Source organism: Bos indicus x Bos taurus, chromosome 1 (genome assembly GCF_003369695.1).
Source record: "Bos indicus x Bos taurus breed Angus x Brahman F1 hybrid chromosome 1, Bos_hybrid_MaternalHap_v2.0, whole genome shotgun sequence".
NCBI lineage: Eukaryota > Metazoa > Chordata > Mammalia > Artiodactyla > Bovidae > Bos > Bos indicus x Bos taurus.
In genome coordinates, this window is record NC_040076.1 from 118,054,278 (window position 1) to 118,074,392 (window position 20,115).

General features: G+C 42.5%; 1 protein-coding gene across 4 annotated transcripts in view; it reads left to right on the forward strand.

Annotated features, from left to right (window-relative positions):
* WWTR1 (WW domain containing transcription regulator 1) overlaps positions 1-20,115 on the forward strand; it is a 149,821-nt gene that overhangs the window by 117,066 nt on the left and 12,640 nt on the right. For 3 of the 4 annotated variants that reach the window (XM_027543672.1, XM_027543670.1, XM_027543669.1), the window contains one exon: positions 2,877-3,079. In XM_027543672.1, the coding sequence (XP_027399473.1) occupies positions 2,877-3,079 (203 nt within the window). Of the gene's footprint in view, positions 1-2,876; positions 3,193-20,115 lie in introns of those variants that run through there. The other variant, XM_027543673.1, reaches the window with a different exon arrangement.

Genomic DNA, 20,115 nt, shown 5'->3' on the forward strand with positions numbered 1-20,115 from the left:
AGGAATGCCCAGCTGGTTTCATTCATTCATCCCATCATTTACCGAGTTTCGTTCTGTGCCAGGAGGTGAGAGTTATTGGTGGTGGAGTTGATTCAGGAAGTGAAACCCAAACTATTTTTGCAGAATACTCCAGTATCTTACCTTGTCTTGAGCGACTTCTCTGTGATTGAGCAGAGTTGTCAGCCTGTCCAAACCCTCCTTCAGCCCTGCCTACTTGTAACCTGAGCAACCTTTGGGCCCAGAAGCCTGTTTTGAGGGCCTGCTGTTTACGTGGCCTTTCATTGTGGTTCATTGAAGGCAAATTGTGTGTAGAGGGGTTGCCCCAGTTTCAGTGATTGTTCCTGGACTTGGGTCTCAGGTGTGACAGAGGACGAAGAAGGACAGTTGAAAGGGCAGGTGGACAGGGTGTCAGGAGTTCAACTTTGGCTCCAGTTGTACCTGTTTCTAAGCAGAGCACACCCCTTGCCTCTCTGGCTTTCGCAAAATAAAAAGCTGAACTAGATGTTCTCCAGGAATCTTTACAAAGCCTAACATTCTAGTGCTCTACAGACAAGCTTCCCTGGTGGCTCAGATGGTTAAAAATCTACCTGCAATGCAGGAGACCCGAGTTCGATCCCTGGGTTGGGAAGATCCCCTGGAGAAGGGAACGGCTACCCACTCCAGTATTTTGGCCTGGATAATTCCATGGACAGAGGGGCCTGGCTGGCTACAGTCCCTGGGGTCGCCAAGAGTTGGACACAGCTGAGGAACTTTCACTTTAATTTTCACAGACAATCATAAAACCCCATCTCATTTCTCCACACGTTCCTTGCAATAGCCTGTTAGTTCCTGTGAGGGCAAGAGCTGTTTATCCAGCTACAAACCCAGCATCCAGCACATAGTGGGAATGCAATAAAGATTTGAGTGAGTTAGAGGTAAATTTCAAAAAAGAGATTTTTATCCCACCTCTACTCCTACCCAGAGGAACTTCCTGTCAAGGAACAAATTCTTCCTTAAGGAAGCCAGTTCTACAGAAAATCTTAAGTTTTGGTTTGTTTTCTCTTCCTTTCTTTTTAAAAATTTTATTAAAGTGTAGTTGATTTACAGTGTTTTATTAGTTTCAGTGTACAGCATAGTGATTTAGTTATATACATACATGCATTCATTCTTTTTTAGATTCTTTTCCCATGCAGGTCATCATGGAGTACTCAGTAGAATTCCCTGTGCTACACAGGAGGCCCTTGTTGATTGTCTATTTTATATAATGTGTGTATGTTAATCCCAAATTCCTAATTTATCCCTCCCCTATTGTGTTTTCTCTTTGGTAACCATAAGTTGGTTTTCTAGGTCTGTGAATCTGTTTCTCTTTGTAAATATATTTAGTTCTTTTTCATGGCTGAGTGATATTCCGTTGTATATATGTACACACCTGGTTTATCCAGTCCTCTGTTGATGGACATTCAGGTTGCTTCCATGTCCTGGCTATTGTAAATAGCACTGCAGTGAACATTGGGATGCATGTATCTTTTCAAGTTATGGTTTTCTCCAGATACATGCCCACGAGTGGGACTGTTGGATGATATGGTAGTTCTATTTTTAGTTTTTAAGGAACTTCCGTACTGTTCTGCATAGTGGTTGTACCAATTTATATTACCACCAACAGTGTAGGAGGGTTCCCTGGTACCTTTTTTTCACTGTGTATGTGTGTGTGTGTTTGTGTTTTCTACACATTCATTTAATACATAATTGATTAGGCTACTTTAAAATTCACCTAAGAAAGTTTGGTCATAATATGTGTCCATGTAATGTCTATATCAAACTGAAGATCTGAAATATTTCACCCTGAACTTTAAGTAAAATATGCCAATAATTTTATCTTTAAAGGTAATGATATCAAATATAGCACAAATTACATTTTTTGTTTTTTTTTCCTCAGAAATGAAGTAAGTATATAAAATTACACATTGTTGCCTTTGGCTCTGACTTAGGAGAAATAGACTGGAAAACATGGTTTTCTTTATTACAGGATATTACCCAGTAGAAGTTAAGCAAATTTAATAGGTTAACTGTCTTGAGAAAAACTAGCACTTTTTAAGATGCATTTTTTGTGGGGAGGGGACACCAATTATATAATTTATTAAACTATTTAAAAGTGTTTTGTAACATGAAATACTGTATGCTAAAATTTTAATATTGGTAAATACAGACAAATAGAAAATCCTTAAAAAGTTGAAAACACTTCTATGCCTTTATCCAGTCATAAACATGGTTAGCATCTTTTATATAATTTCTCTCACTAATAATTCTCACTAAATGTTCTCTAATCATTCACTAATAATTTCTCACTAATCATGTCTTTGGGCGTCCTCTTTTAACAAAGCATGAATGGGGTCCCGCTTTTGTGTAGACCCCTGATCTAGGTGCTGTGTTTTACCTGTCAATTCGCTCACCTGTCCTAAATATTATTTTACACCCACCACTATCAATGATCACATGCCCTCCTTAGCTCTGCCATGAACATGCAGGTTGTCTGAGGACAGGCACACACACCCAGATGTCCTGGTGAAATTAGCTTTCATGCTGTGGTAACCTTTGTGGAATTTGCTTATGACCACTATGTTCTATTTAAGGATTGAAATGTACCCTAGACACAGGCAAGGTGTGAAATCAGACTTCTAACAGGGCACAAGAGCTAAGACTAGGTGGGTCAGGAGAGGGGCCAGTATCTGAGTCTCTGTGAATTGAATTAAGGTAATGATTACTTAAACAGTAATGATAAGCAGCAAAGTACTTTGGAAGGAATCTCAGGAATCTAAAGGCCACAGCGTTCTGATGGTCTCTTTTTGATAAGGTGCTGTGGTCCTGGCCACTCATCTCCCTGTTCTTCTCTCCTGTAGTGATGAATCACCAACACCAGCAGCAGATGGCACCCAGTTCCCTGAGCCAGCAGAACCATCCCCCTCAGAACCCATCAGCAGGGCTCATGAGTATGCCCAACGCGCTGACCACCCAACAGCAGCAGCAGCAGAAGCTTCGGCTTCAGAGGATCCAGATGGAGAGAGAGAGGATTAGGATGCGCCAGGAGGAGCTCATGAGGCAGGTATGGCCTTCGGTGGTACCTGGTGGAGGCTTCGTGGCCAAGGCTACTAGGTAGGTAGCCACTTGCCATCAGAGTAAAATAAATCTTTCTCCAGAAGTATTAAAGGCCCAAAATTCTGCTCCAAGCATCCATTCTCTACTTGCATTATTTTGAGAGCCAAATCTGTGAGCACACAGACTAGCTGTATTACCATGGCTACCTTTGACTTTTCACTACTCATCACTAGAGGGAGAGAAAAAGTATGTACCAATTACTTTTTATCACAAAACTTAGTGGCTTAAAAGAATAACCATTTTATGTATTTAATTTTTAAACTTTTTATTGTATATTGGTATATAGCTGATCAACAATGTTGTGATAGTTTCAGATGGACAGCAAAGGGACTCAGCCATACGTAACACATATATCTATTCACCCCTAAACTCCCCCTTATCCAGGCTGCCACATAACATTGAGAATAGTTCCCTGCGCTCTACAGTAGGTCTTTGTTGGTTACCTATTTTAAATATAGCGGGGTGTACATGTCCATCCCAAACTCCCTAACCATCCCTTATTCCCATCCTCCCCCTTTCCCACCAAATAGCCTTTTTATTATATCACACAGTTTGTGGACAGGAGTTGAGGCAGGGCTCAGCTGGACTGTTCTTCTATACATAGTGTAGTCTGAAGTCACTTCAGTTCAGTTCGGTTCAGTCGCTCAGTCATGTCCGACTCTTTGTGACCCCATGAACTGCAGCATGCCAGGCCTCCCTGTCCATCACCAACTCCCGGAGTTTACTCAAGTCCATCGAGTCGGTGATGCCATCCAGCCATCTCATCCTCTGTTGTCCCCTTCTCCTCCTGCCCCCAATCCCTCCCAGCATCAGAGTCTTTTCCAATGAGTCAACTCTTCGCATGAGGTGGCCAAAGTATTGGAGTTTCAGCTTCAACATCAGTCCTTCCAATGAACACCCAGGACTGATCTCCTTCAGAATGGACTGGTTGGATCTCCTTGCAGTCCAAGGGACTCTCAAGAGTCTTCTCCAACACCACAGTTCAAAAGCATCAATTCTTCAGCGCTCAGCTTTCTTCCACAGTCCAACTCTCACATCCATACATGATTGCTGAAAAAACCATAGCCTTGGCTAGACGGACCTTTGTTGGCAAAGTAATGTCTCTGCTTTTGAATATGCTATCTAGGTTGGTCATAACTTTCCTTCCGAGGAGTAAGCCACTTAGTGGTATTCAACTGATGGATGGATTGACTTGGAGGGTCCAAGGTGGGTTTACTTAAGTGTGTGGCCTCATGGTGAGGGCTGCTGAAAGTCTGGGCTTAGCTGGGACGAAAACTTGAAGTATTTGCCCATGGCATCTCTAGCTTGGCAATCTTAGAGCAGTGGAACTATTCTATTTGGAATAGCAGCTTGGGTCTCCCTGAGAGAATATTCTAAGAGACAGGAATTGAAAGCTGCCAGTGTATTAGGGCCTGGCTCTAGAAACTGCCACAGAATCACTTCTTCCACATTCTCTTGATCAAACAGTCACAGTGTGCACCTTCCTCCTCTAATCCCCGCTACCCTTCCTACCCCAAATTAGAGCAGATAACAGAGAGTGTTCATGGAGGAAATGACAGTGAATCTGCAACTGTCTTTAATCTGCCATGAAGCATGAAAAAAAGAGAAAACTGAGGGGGCTTGCGAAAGCAAAATGTTTTGCCTATGGACTCTGATAGAGGGGTCTGCAAAACTGCCTGGGCTTTGAGTAGCCACCTCCATGGCATCCTCCACTCGTTCGTGTATTCATGCAGTCAGTCCATCCAAAGAGGGTGTGTCCTCAGTGAGTCAGGCTCAGTGCTTCCCTTCAAAAAATAAATGAAAGTCCTTGAAGGAGGCCACAGCCTTTTCCCTGCTGAAATGGCTTGGTCTGTGCAAGAGCAGAATTCTCTTCTGTGCTGCTCAACTAATGTAGCACATGTTTTCAGGCCTCATAAATTTTGCTGGCTGCATTTTGGGGAGGAAGGCTTCAGTTTATTGTTCTAATTCTTCAGACTTTGCCTTATGACTCACATGAAGCAAGGTACATGGGGAGCTTCCTTTCCATGTTTAAGGAAATGAGTAGTTTTGACTGTTCCAGAAAGCTTTTTTGCAGGGGGATGGGGATATTAAACACTATTTTTTTTCCCTTTGGTATTATTATATCTGATACTTTCAAAAATATACACCTACTGCTATAGGTAAATAATGAATTTCTCATCAAATAAATTCTAAAATACAAAGTATCTGTACTGTGTGATACTTTATACTGTGTGAGGTGGCTTCCCTTGTGGCTCTGATGGTAAAGAATCTGCCTGCTACGTAGGAGACCCGGGTTCAATCCATGGGTCGGAAAGATCCCTTGGAGAAGGGAATGGCTACCCACTCCAGTATTCTCGCCTAGAGAATTCTATGGACAGAGAAGCCTGGCAGGCTATAGTCCATGGGGTTGCAAAGAGTCAGACATGACTGAGTGACTAACAATTACACTGTGTGAAGTTTAAAAACCATGATGAATTAAAAGAATTCCTTAGACAGTCTTTGAAAATGTGGGAAGTGAATATAAATTGTGCTTTGTTGTTCTGTTGAACTATCCTCTAAATTTGAGGAATACAACTTTGTAATATGACCATTATTATGCTTTTTTACCCTGAGGATTTATGTCTGAACTTTCATAGTTATTTCAGGGCAACAGTTATTTATACTGTTTTTAGATATACACTATCATGTTTCTTAGAAGGAAATGGTTGTATTATGGTTTTCTGTCTTTGGATAATGATTCTACTTGGAATAATATATCTATTTTATAATACAGAGTAAATTAAATAGCAGTAGATTAGCATTTATACATTTTAATGGTTTTTCCCCCACAAAGCTATGACTATCCTGCAAAGAATGACTTGCTTCTCAGTTTCTGCCTTGTTCTGTTTCTCTTTCTCTTACTCCACCTCCTCCTTTCCCACAGAAAGCATTTCTGAAAAGGGGTGGAGGAAAGTGCCCCAGATTGTTTCCTTTATGCCAGCCATAGGTGCCTTTGAACCAGCATGTTAGTATTGATGGTTCGTATTACAGAAATACCAACCAAGTTCCTTAAATGCTGATCCCTAGAGGCTGTGGAACGCAGAGTATTTTGCTTCATCACAGTGTCATCTCCTCTGTACAGGACATGGGGAGAAATACTGTCCAGATTTGCTCACAGAGGTTCACATAGTTAGCTTTGAACGTGCAAGCACACACATATGGAGGAGGAGAAGATGGAATGGGTGGTTCAGATGTCTTCTTATCTTTATTATGGAATACAGGAAGAAAGGCCTAAAGAGACTTTTTTAAGTAGTGGAAGAAGTTTTCCTCCATCCAGAATTAGCTTGCTTCTCAGGGTCAAAGATATTATTTAAGACCGTACAATAAATGGTGTTAGAGTGATGACAGTTTTCTGGGGCGTTTGCCAAGACGTCTGATTGTTCAGGTGTGGATTATGTGTATCATCTTGGTGTGTAGTTTTTTTTTTTTTTTTTCACTTCTTTCTTTTGTTGCTTTGCTCTCAAGCATCACGATTTGAACTTAATGGACTGGAAGTAAAAGTGATACCTGGCTCACCTGTTTAGCTGCCTTCTAGCATCTGGTAGGAAGGTAGAGGCACTTTGGCCCTGAAGAGCTCTGAAGATTGTCAGTTCCATTTGTTCTTTCTGTCCCACTCCCCGTTCTTCATAGTCAACAACTGCCTGAATATCCTTTGCTCTCTGGGCACTTAGTAATTCCCCTGCATGCTAAGTTGCTTCAGTCGTGTCTGACTCTGTGAGATCCCATGGACTGTAGCCTGCCAGGCTCCTCTGTCCATGCAATTCTCCAGGCAAGAATACTGGAGTGGGTTGCCATGCCCTCCTCCAGGGGCTCTTCCTGACCCAGTTATCCAACCCACATCCCTTATGTCTCCTGCACTGGCAGACAGGTTCTTTACCATTTGTGCAGCCTGGTAATTCGCCTGGTCCCCCTGCAGTTTGCAGGAGGGCCCTAGCTGTCTAGCCTGTCCTCTCAGAGCCCCTGCCCTGCAGGCAGGCCTTGACCTTCCTCTCACAGGACAATTTCTGGGAGAGAAGCCCCTTCCTATCCTTCATCTTTAGGCAGGAAAGGGGGTTGGTACATTTTAATAAGTAGAATGAATTTATTCCCTAATTCTTGGGAAATTATCACTACTCTGTATTTTTTTTTAACTATTTATTTATTTATTTATTTTTGGCTCCTTCGGGTCTTTGTTGCAGCACATAGGATCTTTTACTGTGGTGTACAGTCCTAGTGGCTTCTCGGCACGTGAGATCTTAGTTCCCTGACCAGGGATCGAACCTAAGCCACCTGCATTTCAAGTGCAGAGTCTTAACCACTGTACCTCCAGGGAAGTCCCCTGGAAGCTCCTTATATGCTATGTAAATATTGTTTCATTTTTCCTTCTTCTTCTTTCTGCTTCCATGCCATTGTTCCTCTAGGCACGTAGTCTGCGGAGAAAACAACTCCTTGGTCCTTCTTCCACAATCTGACGTGTACCTTCTGATGCCAAGGACTCAGACATGAACTTATCACTGAAATCATGCAGAAGATATTAACCCAATGAATTTGAGGAAAGTCTGATTACAGATCTGAAGTGAACTTCCATTATTTCAGGATGGAAAATTATTTTCTGATTCCTTTTTTTGTCTCGTTTGTTTATTCACGCAACATTTGCATAGTGCAAAATAATAAAAAGATAAACGAGACACGGCTGCCTTCAGATAACTTATGTTTTATCACTGGAGACAAAATGATTAAATCTAATCCGAATTGGTGGCCAGAAGGATGAATTCAAACCATTCCCCACTTTGTGGGGTTCCAATGGCTGCCATCTTTGACTTTCATGACTGGAGCAGAGACCAGATCACTTGAGCCCAGAGTTCTGGGAAAGGAGCATAACGTGCTTTTTGCCTTCCTTTTCAGTCCCCACAGGCCAGCAAGTTGTTGGATAACTACAGAATTAGGATCAAAGGGCTGGTGAGGTTTGGTATCTCCCCTGATTAGGAATCTTTTTAAGTAGGAGAGTTTTGTTCAAAATGATTCCTATGCATTAACGTTGGCTGCTGTAGCAACACAGTTGAACTGCTTGTATCTGATAACTAATGAATTATCTGGAAACATGGCAGGTGCTCCCAGGGCAGGGGTGCTAACGGGCCCAAAGGGATCCCAGCCAGGTCTGCAGAACATGGCCTTATTAGGAAACTTTCTCTGCTTTCAGTGTCTCTCACAGACCTTATGGAGAATGACTTTTCATGAAAGACATTCTCCATTGTCTGTGATAATGACAGTTTTATTTTTTGCTGGTGAAGAAGTTTCAGGTCCATCAAAGTAAAAACAACCCTGGAAAAGAAAGCAGCTCTCAGGAATTCCCTGGTGGTGCAGTGGTTAGGATACTGAGTTCTCACTGCTGAGGTCCCAGCTTCAATCCCTGGTCTGGGAACTAAGATCCCACAAGCCACATGACCAAAAACAAAACAAAAAACCTCAATTGGACAATGTACTTCTTGCTATCTTCTCATAGAGTTTTTAACTTTTAAAGTTATAACTAGTAGTAGCTGTTTTTGTTGTTTTTGTCTGACTGACATAAGAGAGAGCATTTTGCTAATTGAAAAAAATCCAGACTCAGCAGACTGCAGGGACGTTCCTGGTGGTCCAGTGGTGAAGATGCTGCGCTTCCAAGGCAGGGGGTACAAGTTCTGTCCCTGGTCAGGGAAGTAGGATCCCACATGCCGTGCAGCCCAAACAAGCAAACCCAAGTGGTTCTGTCTCATTACTTTTTCTCCCTGACCTTCAACCCCAGGGCAAATCCCAGCCTCTGGAAAACCACTCTGCTGAGGGTGCTGTGCTCTGGAGGTGGGATAACTGTAAGAAGGGGGAAAGAAGGAGACTTCATAACGTATGATTCCATTTATATGACATTCTGGGAAAGGCAGGACTATAGAGACAGCGGAAGAGTGTTTGTCAGAGTAGGGGTGAGGGAGAGGCTCCCTGCAAAGGAGAGGCACTCGGGGATTTGGGGAGTGAGAGCAGTCTGTGTCTTAGTTGGGGTAGCTGTTTCACAGCTGTATTAGGTATTTGGCAAAACTCTGAACCGTACAATTTCACAAAGTGTGACCGTGACTATATGTAAATAAAAATAGTAATGAAGTAAAATTATTGCACAGAAAAGAAAATATTTAAAATAATCAAAACCAAAAAGGAACATAATCGTCATCTATTCTTTTACCTCAAGAGAGCTGTGAAGATGCTGGTGATTTCTTTCCAGTCTTTGTATGTATCTTTTTTTTTTTTTAATATATATTTAGTTTAAAACAAAACTGGTAGTGTATTATACTACTGTGTGTTACCTCTTTTCTTAATATATTTTGAGAAGTCATCTATTTATTCTGTATCAGCCATGGACGTGGTGCTTTGAGTTTGGACCTATCTATTTTAGGCTGCCTGGAATCCTTTCTCCAGCAAGGCTGGACATAAATTTTAAAAACCCATGAACCACACATGCCCTCAAGACTATAGACTATTCTGCTGTTGCAGCTTAAAAACCAACACAATATTTGCTCAGTATCATAAAGGGCATGTTTACAGCTTTACCCAATGAAATGGAAAATTTGAGTAACTGGTCAGAAACTGAGAAACAAGCTTCTCAGTCCCTATTTGTCCCTCTGAAAGAACGATTCCTTGACATGAAAACAGACTCTTGGCTTTATCTGAGTAGAGTATTCCATTGTTTTATTCATTCAGATGTGAAGCTTGGGGTCTTTCTGGCTCAAAGATGATTTCTGACTGGAGGACTTCCTGTCAGCCCCCAGGGCCTGGAAGAATCTTAAGTAGAGAAGCCTTCGCTCCCTCTGTGTTGTTGAGAAACCGTTATTATTCTCAGGCAGACTCAGCATTGCTTTCACCCCCATCCTTCACTTAATTGGGGCTCAGTGGACAGGAGAAAGCAGCTTGTCAGACAAAAACGCTGACTCAGCTCGGCCTCTGGTTGCCAGGACAACGGGGACCAGGGGAGAGGGCTTGGGCGGGAGGCCTCGGAATTCTTTGGCAGGTCTCACAGATTTCTGTGGGGCTTGACAGCCACTATCGGGTCTGGCGGGCCAGCTGGCCAGCCTCTTTCGGCCATTCCTGACTGAGGGCCCCGGGGAGGGACACACCCGGCTGTGAGCAGGGCTGGTCCAGGGAAGGCTCCGAGGTCTGTTGTTTGTCATGTGAAGAACAACTATTTAGAGAGGTTAAAAAGTGTCATATCGTAGCATAAATAGTGGCAGCTTCATGGAGTCATGCCTTCAGCACATAGGGCTATGATTTCCTTTTAGGAAAGCATTTCAGGGAATTAGGTTTCGGGGTTGAGCAGGAACATCAGTGGTCATGTTGTCCACCCGTGGATCCCACTAGAGTAGCCTGGCTGTGTACATTCATTCACTCATTCATTTGTTCAACACGTTCTAGGCACTGAATGCACAGTAGTGAACTAATAGGCTTGTTCTTTACCTTCATAGAGTTTCCATTCTAACTGCTGTCAGTGTTCTATTTGCCTGGTCCTGGAAATAATTCATTTTCTTAAAAAAATGACCAATTCCTTTCAAAAGGACACTTTTGAAAGATGTTATAAAATCAAACACATTTAAAATTTGTATTTATTCTTAAATATCTATTTTTTTAGGCAATTAAAAAACTGCATTGAAATATAGTTGGTTTACAGTGTTTGTTTGTTTTAAGTGTACAGCAAAGTGTTTCAGTAACATATATATGTGTGTGTGTACGTATATCTCTGTGATATAGGGAATGTTTGCCTAGGGCCATACATGCTGTGTGGCTGAAATCCTGGGAAAGCTTTATCAGACTTTGAGAGTGATGGAAAAAGCCAAAGATGGAAAATACTGAGCATTCTTAATCATTAGTTAAATTGGTCAACCAATTTGAATTGGCATAAGAAAGCATTTCGACCCCTGGGTGGGGAAGTACCCCTGGAGGAGGGCATAACAACCCACTTCAGTATTCTTGCCTGGAGAATCCCATGGACAGAGGAGTCTGGAAGGCTACAGTTGATGGGGTTGCAAAGAGTCGGACACAACTGAAGCGACTGAGCACGCATATATTCTTTTTTCAGGTTATTTTCCATTATAGGTTCTTGAAATTTTTTAGATAATTTTTAAACTTTCCTTTTCATTTCCAATTACATGTCATTGGCCGTATTGTCCATGTTGTACAGTACATCCTTTTAGCCTCTCTTACACCCAATAGTGTGTATCTTCCTCTCCCCCACCCATGTATTACCCCCAACTCCTTAACCACTGGTTTGTTCTCTGTGTCTGTCATATTTGCTAGTTTCTTGTAATTTTTAATTCCACATGTAAGTGATATTGCACATTGTCTTTCTCTGTCTGACTTATTTCACTTGGCATAGTGCCCTCCGGGCCCACCCGTGCTGTTGCAGATGGCAAAATTTTGTTTTTTTTTATGGCTGAGTAGTACAAACACAGTTTTTAAAATGGAGGTTCACCAAGTTTGAACAGAGGAAAAGCAGCTTCATATTTCTGACCTTGGTAAGATCTCTGAGGTATAAAGAAATACTCCATCTTGAAATCGATTCAGCTACTTTTTGTTTTTTTAAGTGAAGAGGAGAATATCTAAATTATAATGTTTCCCTTAATGTGATTCTAAAGGATAACAGAGATTATGGAACAACACAAAACTGTTTTATACATCTTGAATTAAAGAGTGTCAAGAAGGCCGTGGTTAATAATTAGGGACTCAACAAATGTCTTTCCCAAAGTGTCAGAGTTTTGAATATTCTTTCCTAGCGACAGCCTGGGTCTGGCAGCTGAGCCTGTGTGATGAGGTATTTCCAAAGAGAGCCTCCAGGAAATGTGACAATAAAGTTCTAGAATCCCTTGGCACAGAGTTAAAAAGAAATTTACACTGGGCATGGGGTTTTGTGCCCCCCTGTAAAGAAGGTCAATAATTCGGCATTCTGCCTCTGAAGTCCCTCAGGGTTTTGGCAGCGAGAGCAACTTCTCTGCACCACAATAATTTTTTTAATGTTAAGATTTCAAAATATTGTCTTTCTTTTCTTTTTTTTTTCATTTGTTTCTACTCACTCCACCCCTTATAATTAAAACAATCCAATCTTCCATTTTTGTAGTATCCCTGGCCACACACACTTAAACAGATCACCCTCAGAAGAAGTTATTGTCTTCCTTTGTCTTTGAAGTACATTCCAGCGAGGGCCAGAGCTGGCTGGCTGGCGAGAGACACTCCCTTCACCCAGGACGGACAGGGCTACAGGGCACTTTCAACTGCTGTTTACTTTCTCACCTCCTCTGTTGATTTATTCCATGGGCAGGCGGCAGGCCAATGGGGTGCTGGAAGGCGAGGAGGTTTGAAGTTCTCTTCCAGGGACATCTTCCTCTTATGAATCAGCATTTGTCTTTCACCTACTAACCCCTCCAGCTATTTTAAACACCATCCCATCCCCAGCCCCTAGGAGAGGGCACTTTTAAACCCACATATATATATAATTATTAGCTTCAGGAAGCTAGATGGAAGACCACAAACTCTGAAGGAGATTCTCAGGCCTTTATCTTGTACCAGTCTTTACACCCCCAGCTTGCTGCTGCTGCTAAGTCGTGTCAGTCGTGTCTGACTCTGTGCGACCCCATAGACGGCAGCCCGCCAGGCTCCCCCGGCCCTGGGATTCTCTAGGCAAGAACACTGGAGTGGGTTGCCATTTCCTTCTCCAATTTATGAAAGTGAAAAGTGAAAGTGAAGTCGCTCAGTTGTGTCCAACTCTTAGCGACCCCATGGACTGCAGCCTACCAGGCTCCTCCGTCCATGGGATTTTCCAGGCAAGAGTACTGGAGTGGGGTGCCATTGCCTTCTCTGCCCCCAGCTTGGATGTAGACAAAAAAATAAAGTTGTGGTGGAGGAGGGTAGGGGTGGGGTTACCAGGGGCAGCTTTCCAGATCTTTCTGAAAACTGGCCTTTAACATCTTAACTTGTAACTCTGCTGGCTGTGCTTGTGAATTCCCGGGACACTAGCTCCACCCATATACATTGAAACGGATCAGAGAGGCCAGTTCGATCTCTCTTCCAATTCAGAGAGAGAAAGTGTGTTCAGGAAGTGAAACAGGATGGTTTGTTAAGTCCTCTAAACTGCCTGAAGCTCAGCTCCCTTGTAGCTCAGCTGGTAAAGAATCCGCCTGTAATGCAGGAGACCCGGGTTTGATTCCTGGGTTCAGAAAATACTTTGGATAAGGGATAGGCTATCCACTCCAGTATTCTTAGGCTCCCCTGGTGGCTCAGACCTTAAAAAATCTGCCCGCAATGCGGGAGACCTGGGTTCAATCCCTGGGTTGGGAAGATCCCCTGGAGGAGGGCATGACAACCCACTGCAGTATTCTTGCCTGGAGCATCTCAATGGACAGAGGATCCTGGCGGGCTATAGTCCATGGGGTTGCAGAGACACAGCTGGACAACTAAGCGCACTAACATAACCTGAAGAAGGCGGGGACTGGCATTTCCATGTTCTGACTGTGAAAGCAGGCTCAGAGAAATGAGAGAACGCGCCCAGGTCCCACAGCTAGTAGGTGAAAGGGCTGACAGTTTGAGGTCTTGAGGTCTGCCAACCTCAGTCCTTGGCTTTCCTCTCTCTGCCGCTGACTGTGTAGTGGCTGTGAGAACAGACTCTGGGGCCAGATCCTGGGAAAGTTGCTTAGCCTGTCTGCACCTCAGTGTCCTCATCTATAAAATGGAGAGAGCTGGGCTGTCGAGGATGAAATGAAATAGTATGTTGGCACACTTAGGACGGTGCTTCACAAGTTGTAAGTGATACGCAAGTATTAGCTAATATCTTTGTATCCTAAAACATTTAGCGCCATCAGTAGCTCATTTTATTAGCTGCCTCCCTGTGCCAGGTTCTTGATAAATATGCTTTTTAATCTTTATAACCAGCCAGCAAGATAAATCTTAAAAGTCATTTTTTTTCCAGATTAACAAACTGAAAAAAAAGTGTAGTCCAAGATGCTATATCTAAGGAGTAGCTGAGCTAGGATTTAAGCTTTCATCATTTTGATTCCAAGAACACTTTTTTTTTCCTATGCCAAGCCCAGGTCATGTCCAGTAGCATTTACGCCTCAACAAGTGTTTGAAAATTCCAGTGGCCAGTAGCCCAGAGAATTGAGAAGCAGCCAGTCCTACCAATGAATGGACTACATCAGATGTGGCTCCAATCTGGGATAGAGGAATCTTCCTTCTTCCATGTGACAGTCCATTAATAGTTTGAGAGCCACAGTTGCCACTCAGTATCTCTTTTAAACAGTCGCCTTGTTTCTTCATGGGACTTTCCTGGTGGCTCAGATGGTAAAGAATCTGCCTGCAATGCGGGACATGCAGGTTTGATCCCTGGCTCAGGAAGGTCCCCTGGAGGAGGAACCCACTCCAGTATTCTTGCCTGGGAAATCTATGGACAGAGAGGAGCCTGATGGGCTATACAGTCGACTCATGGGGTTACAAAGAGTCGGGCACAACTGAGCAACTTCACTTTCACTTGCTTCTTCATAGACATAATACCCTGACCTCTTCCCATGTTGAATTTTCTCCTTTGATAACTGTAAAAATCGTGACAGTGTAGAACGGAGTTCTGGATGCAGTCTTGCATGTGGAGGTTGGTAGATCCTCGAATGCAGTAGAAATAGAAGCCGTGCTGACTACTTGAGTTGGAAAGAAGGTTTGGAGCATGTAGATGTCAGGGAGAGAGACCCTACTAGGCATGGCCCTTGTCCATTATTTTTTGTTGTAACCTGTTTCCCCTCTAGAATCCTCACTGAGCAGGGCACTATCTGTATTTTTCATTGTTATATGCCTGCTGCTGAGGTGCCTGGCCTCTGATAGTCTCAATAGTATTTTTTAAAAATAATTTTTATTTATTATTTTTGGCTGCACTGGGTCTTCATCGCTGCTCAGGCTTTTCTCTAGTTGCGACGAGTGGGGGCTATTTTCTAGTTGTGGTGTGAGGGCTTCTCATTGCTGTAGCTTCTTTTGTTGCAGAGCATGGGCTCTAGGGCATGCAGGCTTCATTATTTGTGGCATGTGGGCTCAGTAATTACAGCTCCTGGGCTCTAAAGCACAGGCTCGGTAGTTGTGGTGCTTGGGCTTAGTTGCTTGGAGGCATGTGGGATCTTCCTGGACCAGGGATCGAACCCATGTCTCCTGCATTGGCAGGCAGATTCTTTACCACTGAAACACCAGGGAAGCCCTCTCCATAGTATTTTTTTTAAATAAATACAGGTGCAAATGAATGAATCTTTGTGGGATCTTTGGGAGACAGTTGGCTGAGATTTGGAAGGAGGAGAGGTGGTGATGGCATTAAGAAAAAACTTGAAGTTAGCAGGAAGAGCTGCTGTATGGCCAGGTGAGGAATGTACTTGTGAGACATGAAGTTTCAGACCCCAGATGGACATGTTATTTTGGACTTCAGGGCTGGGAGAGGGGCAGGTGGTGGCTTGCTGTGGTCGTCAGGAAAGGCATTCTGGAAAAAAGGCAGTGGAACAGAACCTCTAAAGGTGGAGGAGAAATGGCCTGATGAAGGGGGACCCAAAGTACTGACAAGTCCAGGAAACTGTAGACTTGTTTGGGAGGACAGGTGGGTGGCAGTGGAAGGGACACTGGGAGGGGATCTGTGAATAGACTTGCTGACCTGGAGTGGAGATAGAAGGTGAGAGACAAACCAAAGGCTCAGATGTGCTTCCAGCTTAGCTTCTGTTATCCTGCTTGGACTGGGGGGAGGTGGGGAGGGAGCACGGGGTTAGGGCAGCTGCACCGCCAGCTCTGAGTTGGAGGTCTGAGTCACATCCTAGACCAGCCTTGTTCAACTGTCCCCGTTTGCGAATCAGTTCACTTGGTCCAGTGCTCCATCTTCAGCCTTGCCTCAGCTGTTTTCGTTCCATCAGCCTCAACTCCACGTCTTAGTCAAACTAAAGTCAGGTGTTTGCCTTTCATTTCTGCCCATGTGAGGGGAGGGGATGTCATGTGGCAGCTAAAATCACACTGGATCTAAGGCTTAATTTTATACCTAAATTTAGTGTTTGTTTTTTTTTTTTTTAATAAAAATCCTCCCTTGTGTGCATGAGGACATGTCAGGATGAGGACATGTCAGTGAGGTTAGTTCTTTTATTTCCAAGCCTTAGATTTTGTACTGCTCTTCTTCAATTTATGAACAGAAGTAGGAAACTTATTTTCATTCAAAAAGAGACTAGACCTTTAAAAATTCTAAATATGCAATATATTATTAAATATATATGAAGCTTCTCATTACTGTCCAATTACATTAAAATTTAATTTTATGTTATATAAAAAGGTTTACAAACCTGTTCGTGTTTTGTTTTTTTTTAAGCTATATTTTTAGCCTTGCTGACTCATGATGAATTTCACACTTGGTATAATCTTCCAAGGTGAAAGCTGATCAGGAAAAAGTGTCAAACCACTCAAAGTGGATTAGCTCCATGTTGTAGTGTGACTTTTAAGATGGTTTATTTTTACTTTAGTTTTGTTGGGATTGGAATACAGAACATGAGGTGCCATTAATAATAATATTTAGTTAACACTTATTAAATGATCTTGTATGCCAGCACTGTTCTGTGCACACAGTGAATTACCTCATTTATCACCACAGCTTTCCTATTGGGTGGATTCTATTATTATCCCCAGTTTACATATCAGGAACAAAAATATTAAATAACTGGCTGGGAGATGGCATGGCCAGGGTTCAGACCCAAGCATCTGGCCCCAGATGCTGCTCCTGACGACTCTGGCCTTCTGCTCATCTTCTGTGTTGGGAGCAGGAAAAACGCAGTAGGATCATTTCAGTAGGATGGCATATAAGCCTGGCTAGTTGGGATGTATACAATAGACTGTTGTTTTACTCATATTTGTGGTTGGGGGTGAGAATTGAATGTTCTTAGTTAATTTTTCTTTTGTTATTAATTATAATTGAAAATATTTCCATTTGAATTCCAGTGATATTTTCATTTCTTCACTGAGTGAATATTTATCAAGTACCTAGTATATGTCTGGGCTGTTATACACAGTGGGGACACAGAAGTGAACATGATAAGTAAGATCTCTTTCCTCTGGACCTTACACTCTAAAGAGAAGGACAGACAGTAAATATGTCAGTTGCCATGAAGAACATTTAATGTAATCTCTGAAGAGATTGCATCTGTTGAGACAGTCATCAGTGAGGGAATGAACTTTGGGAAGATCTGAGCAGTGTGTTCCAAGCAGAAGGAACAGTTGGAACAGAGGCCAAAAGTGGGAGGAACAGTGGGGAGGGAATGAGGGAGTGAGGGGGAACATGTCCCAGACAAAGGAGGAGACATGGCCAGTGATGTCAGGCAGGCTTTGTGGGCCACTGTGGATAGGGAGCATGTGGAGAGGGAGCATGTGGGTTTAGAGCCAGGGGTCAACATCACCTTCACAGTGGCTGCTGTGACTTAAGAATGGTCTCATAATAATCTCGAAGAAAGTGTTGCATCATCCCCCACCCTGAAAACCTTTCTATCTCAGACTGGCCTAATTTATATTTCGGAGCTAGTTTTCAGGTATATTCAACACATTATCGTCTCTCGTTTGTTAGTTATTTCAAGGTGAAAATGATATCGTGAGCCCCCTACAGGCAGAACAAAGCATTGCCTCTTATGATAATGGGGTCAAATCCTCAAAGTACTGAATCATTTGGAAAATACGGATGTGGAGGAATGGAACTTCAGGTATCTTTCATTTAAAATAAAGGGAGGAGAAGTGAAATGGCACCATTAATCGTTTTCACCAATATAGTATAAAATTCACCCAGCTTTGGTTATTATAAATCAGTTCAGTTGAGTCACTCGGTTGTATCCTACACTTAGTGACCCCATGAATCGCAGCACGCCAGGCCCATCACCAACTGCCAGAGTTTACCCAAACTCATGTCCATCGAGTCGGTGATGCCATCCAGCCATCTCATCCTCTGTCGTCCCCTTCTCCTCCTGCCCCCAATCCCTCCCAGCATTAGGGTCTTTTCCAATGAGTCAACTCTTCACATGAGGTGGCCAAAGTATTGGAGTTTCAGCTTCAGCATCAGTCCTTCCAATGAACACCCAGGACTGATCTCCTTTAGGATGGACTGGTTAGATCTCCTTGCAGTCCAAAGGACTCTCAAGAATCTTCTCCAACACCACAGTTCAAAAGCATCAATTCTTTGGCGCTCAGCTTTCTTCACAGTCCAACTCTCACATCCATACATGACCACTGGAAAAACCATAGTCTTGACTAGATGGACCTTTGTTGGCAAAGTAATGTCTCTGCTTTTGAATATGCTATCTAGGTTGGTCATAACTTTCCTTCCAAGGAGTAAGCGTCTTTTAATTTCATGGCTGCAATCACCTTCTGCAGTGATTTTGGAGCCCCCCAAAATAAAGTCTGACTCTGTTTCCACTGTTTCCCCATCTATTTCCCATGAAGTGATGGGACCAGATGCCATGATCTTCGTTTTCTGAATGTTGAGCTTTAAGCCAACTTTTTCATTCTCCTATTTCACTTTCATCAAGAGGCTTTTTAGTTCCTCTTCACTTTCTGCCATAAGGGTGGTGTCATCTGCATATCTGAGGTTATTGACATTTCTCCCGGCAATCTTGATTCCAGCTTGTGCTTCTTCCAGCCCAGCGTTTCTCATGATGTACTCTGCATAGAAGTTAAATAAACAGGGTGACAAGATACACCCTTGACGTACTCCTTTTCCTATTTGGAACCAGTCTGTTGTTCCATGTCCAGTTCTAACTGTTGCTTCCTGACCTGCATATAGGTTTTTCAAAAGGCGGGTCAGGTTGTCTGGTATTCCCATCTCTTTCAGAATTTTCCACAGTTTATTGTGATCCACACAGTGAAAGGCTTTGGCATGGTCAATAAAGCAGAAATAGATGTTTTTCTGGAACTCTCTTGCTTTTTCTGTGATCCAGCGGATGTTGGCAATTTGATCTCTGGTTCCTCTGCCTTTTCTAAAACCAGCTTGAACATCAGGAAGTTCACAGTTCACGTATTGCTGAAGCCTGGCTGGGAGAATTTTGAGCATTACTTTACTAGCGTGTGAGATGAGTGCAATTGTGTGGTAGTTTGAGCATTCTTTGGCATTGGCTTTCTTTGGGATTAGAATGAAAGCTGACCTTTTCCAGTCCTGTGGCCACTTCTAAGTTTTCTAAATTTGCTGGCATAATGAGTGCAGCACTTTTACAGCATCATCTTTCAGGATTTGAAATAGCTCAACTGGAATTCCATCACCTCCACTAGCTTTGTTCATAGTGATGCTTATTATAAATAGTCCTTTTGAATTTTGTTTATATATTTAGCCACTCACAAGCATTCTTTTAAAATAAATACTCTATTAGAACTATCCCAGGAGTAACTTAAATGAACAGGAAAGCTTAAAATATTAAAACTGTATTATTTTATATATTTCTGTAATAATAATTCATATATATTGTATATATATATATATTTTTATCCAGTGAAGTTCCAGAAATGATTCTTATTAGGTTTAAATTCAGACCATCTGGAAATTGCAAATTTATCTAGTATTCTTAAGAAATATGGTGGTAAAATTGCATCACATGTAAAGAAGTGCAGCAATCTCTTCAAATTATATGTTTAAAAGGATAGCTGTTTAGGGGTAAACTCCACCTTTATTCAGCATGGTTGGAGAATGGGAATATTCTAGTTAAAGTTGATTTTCTTTTTTGGATAATGAAGGTTATTGCCTGAAGGATCTTTGCATTTACTGTCTATAAGGGACTAAAAATTACATCATTGACTAGCTGTTTTCAGACTGTGGTGTGTGTATATGAGTGTGTTTGAGGAGTTGGTGGGCTCTGTGTTCCTCACACCAGGTCCAACCCCGGTTATTCTTATGTGTGAAGCCTCTAGGTAAGCTTTGGTTAGAAGATAAGGAAG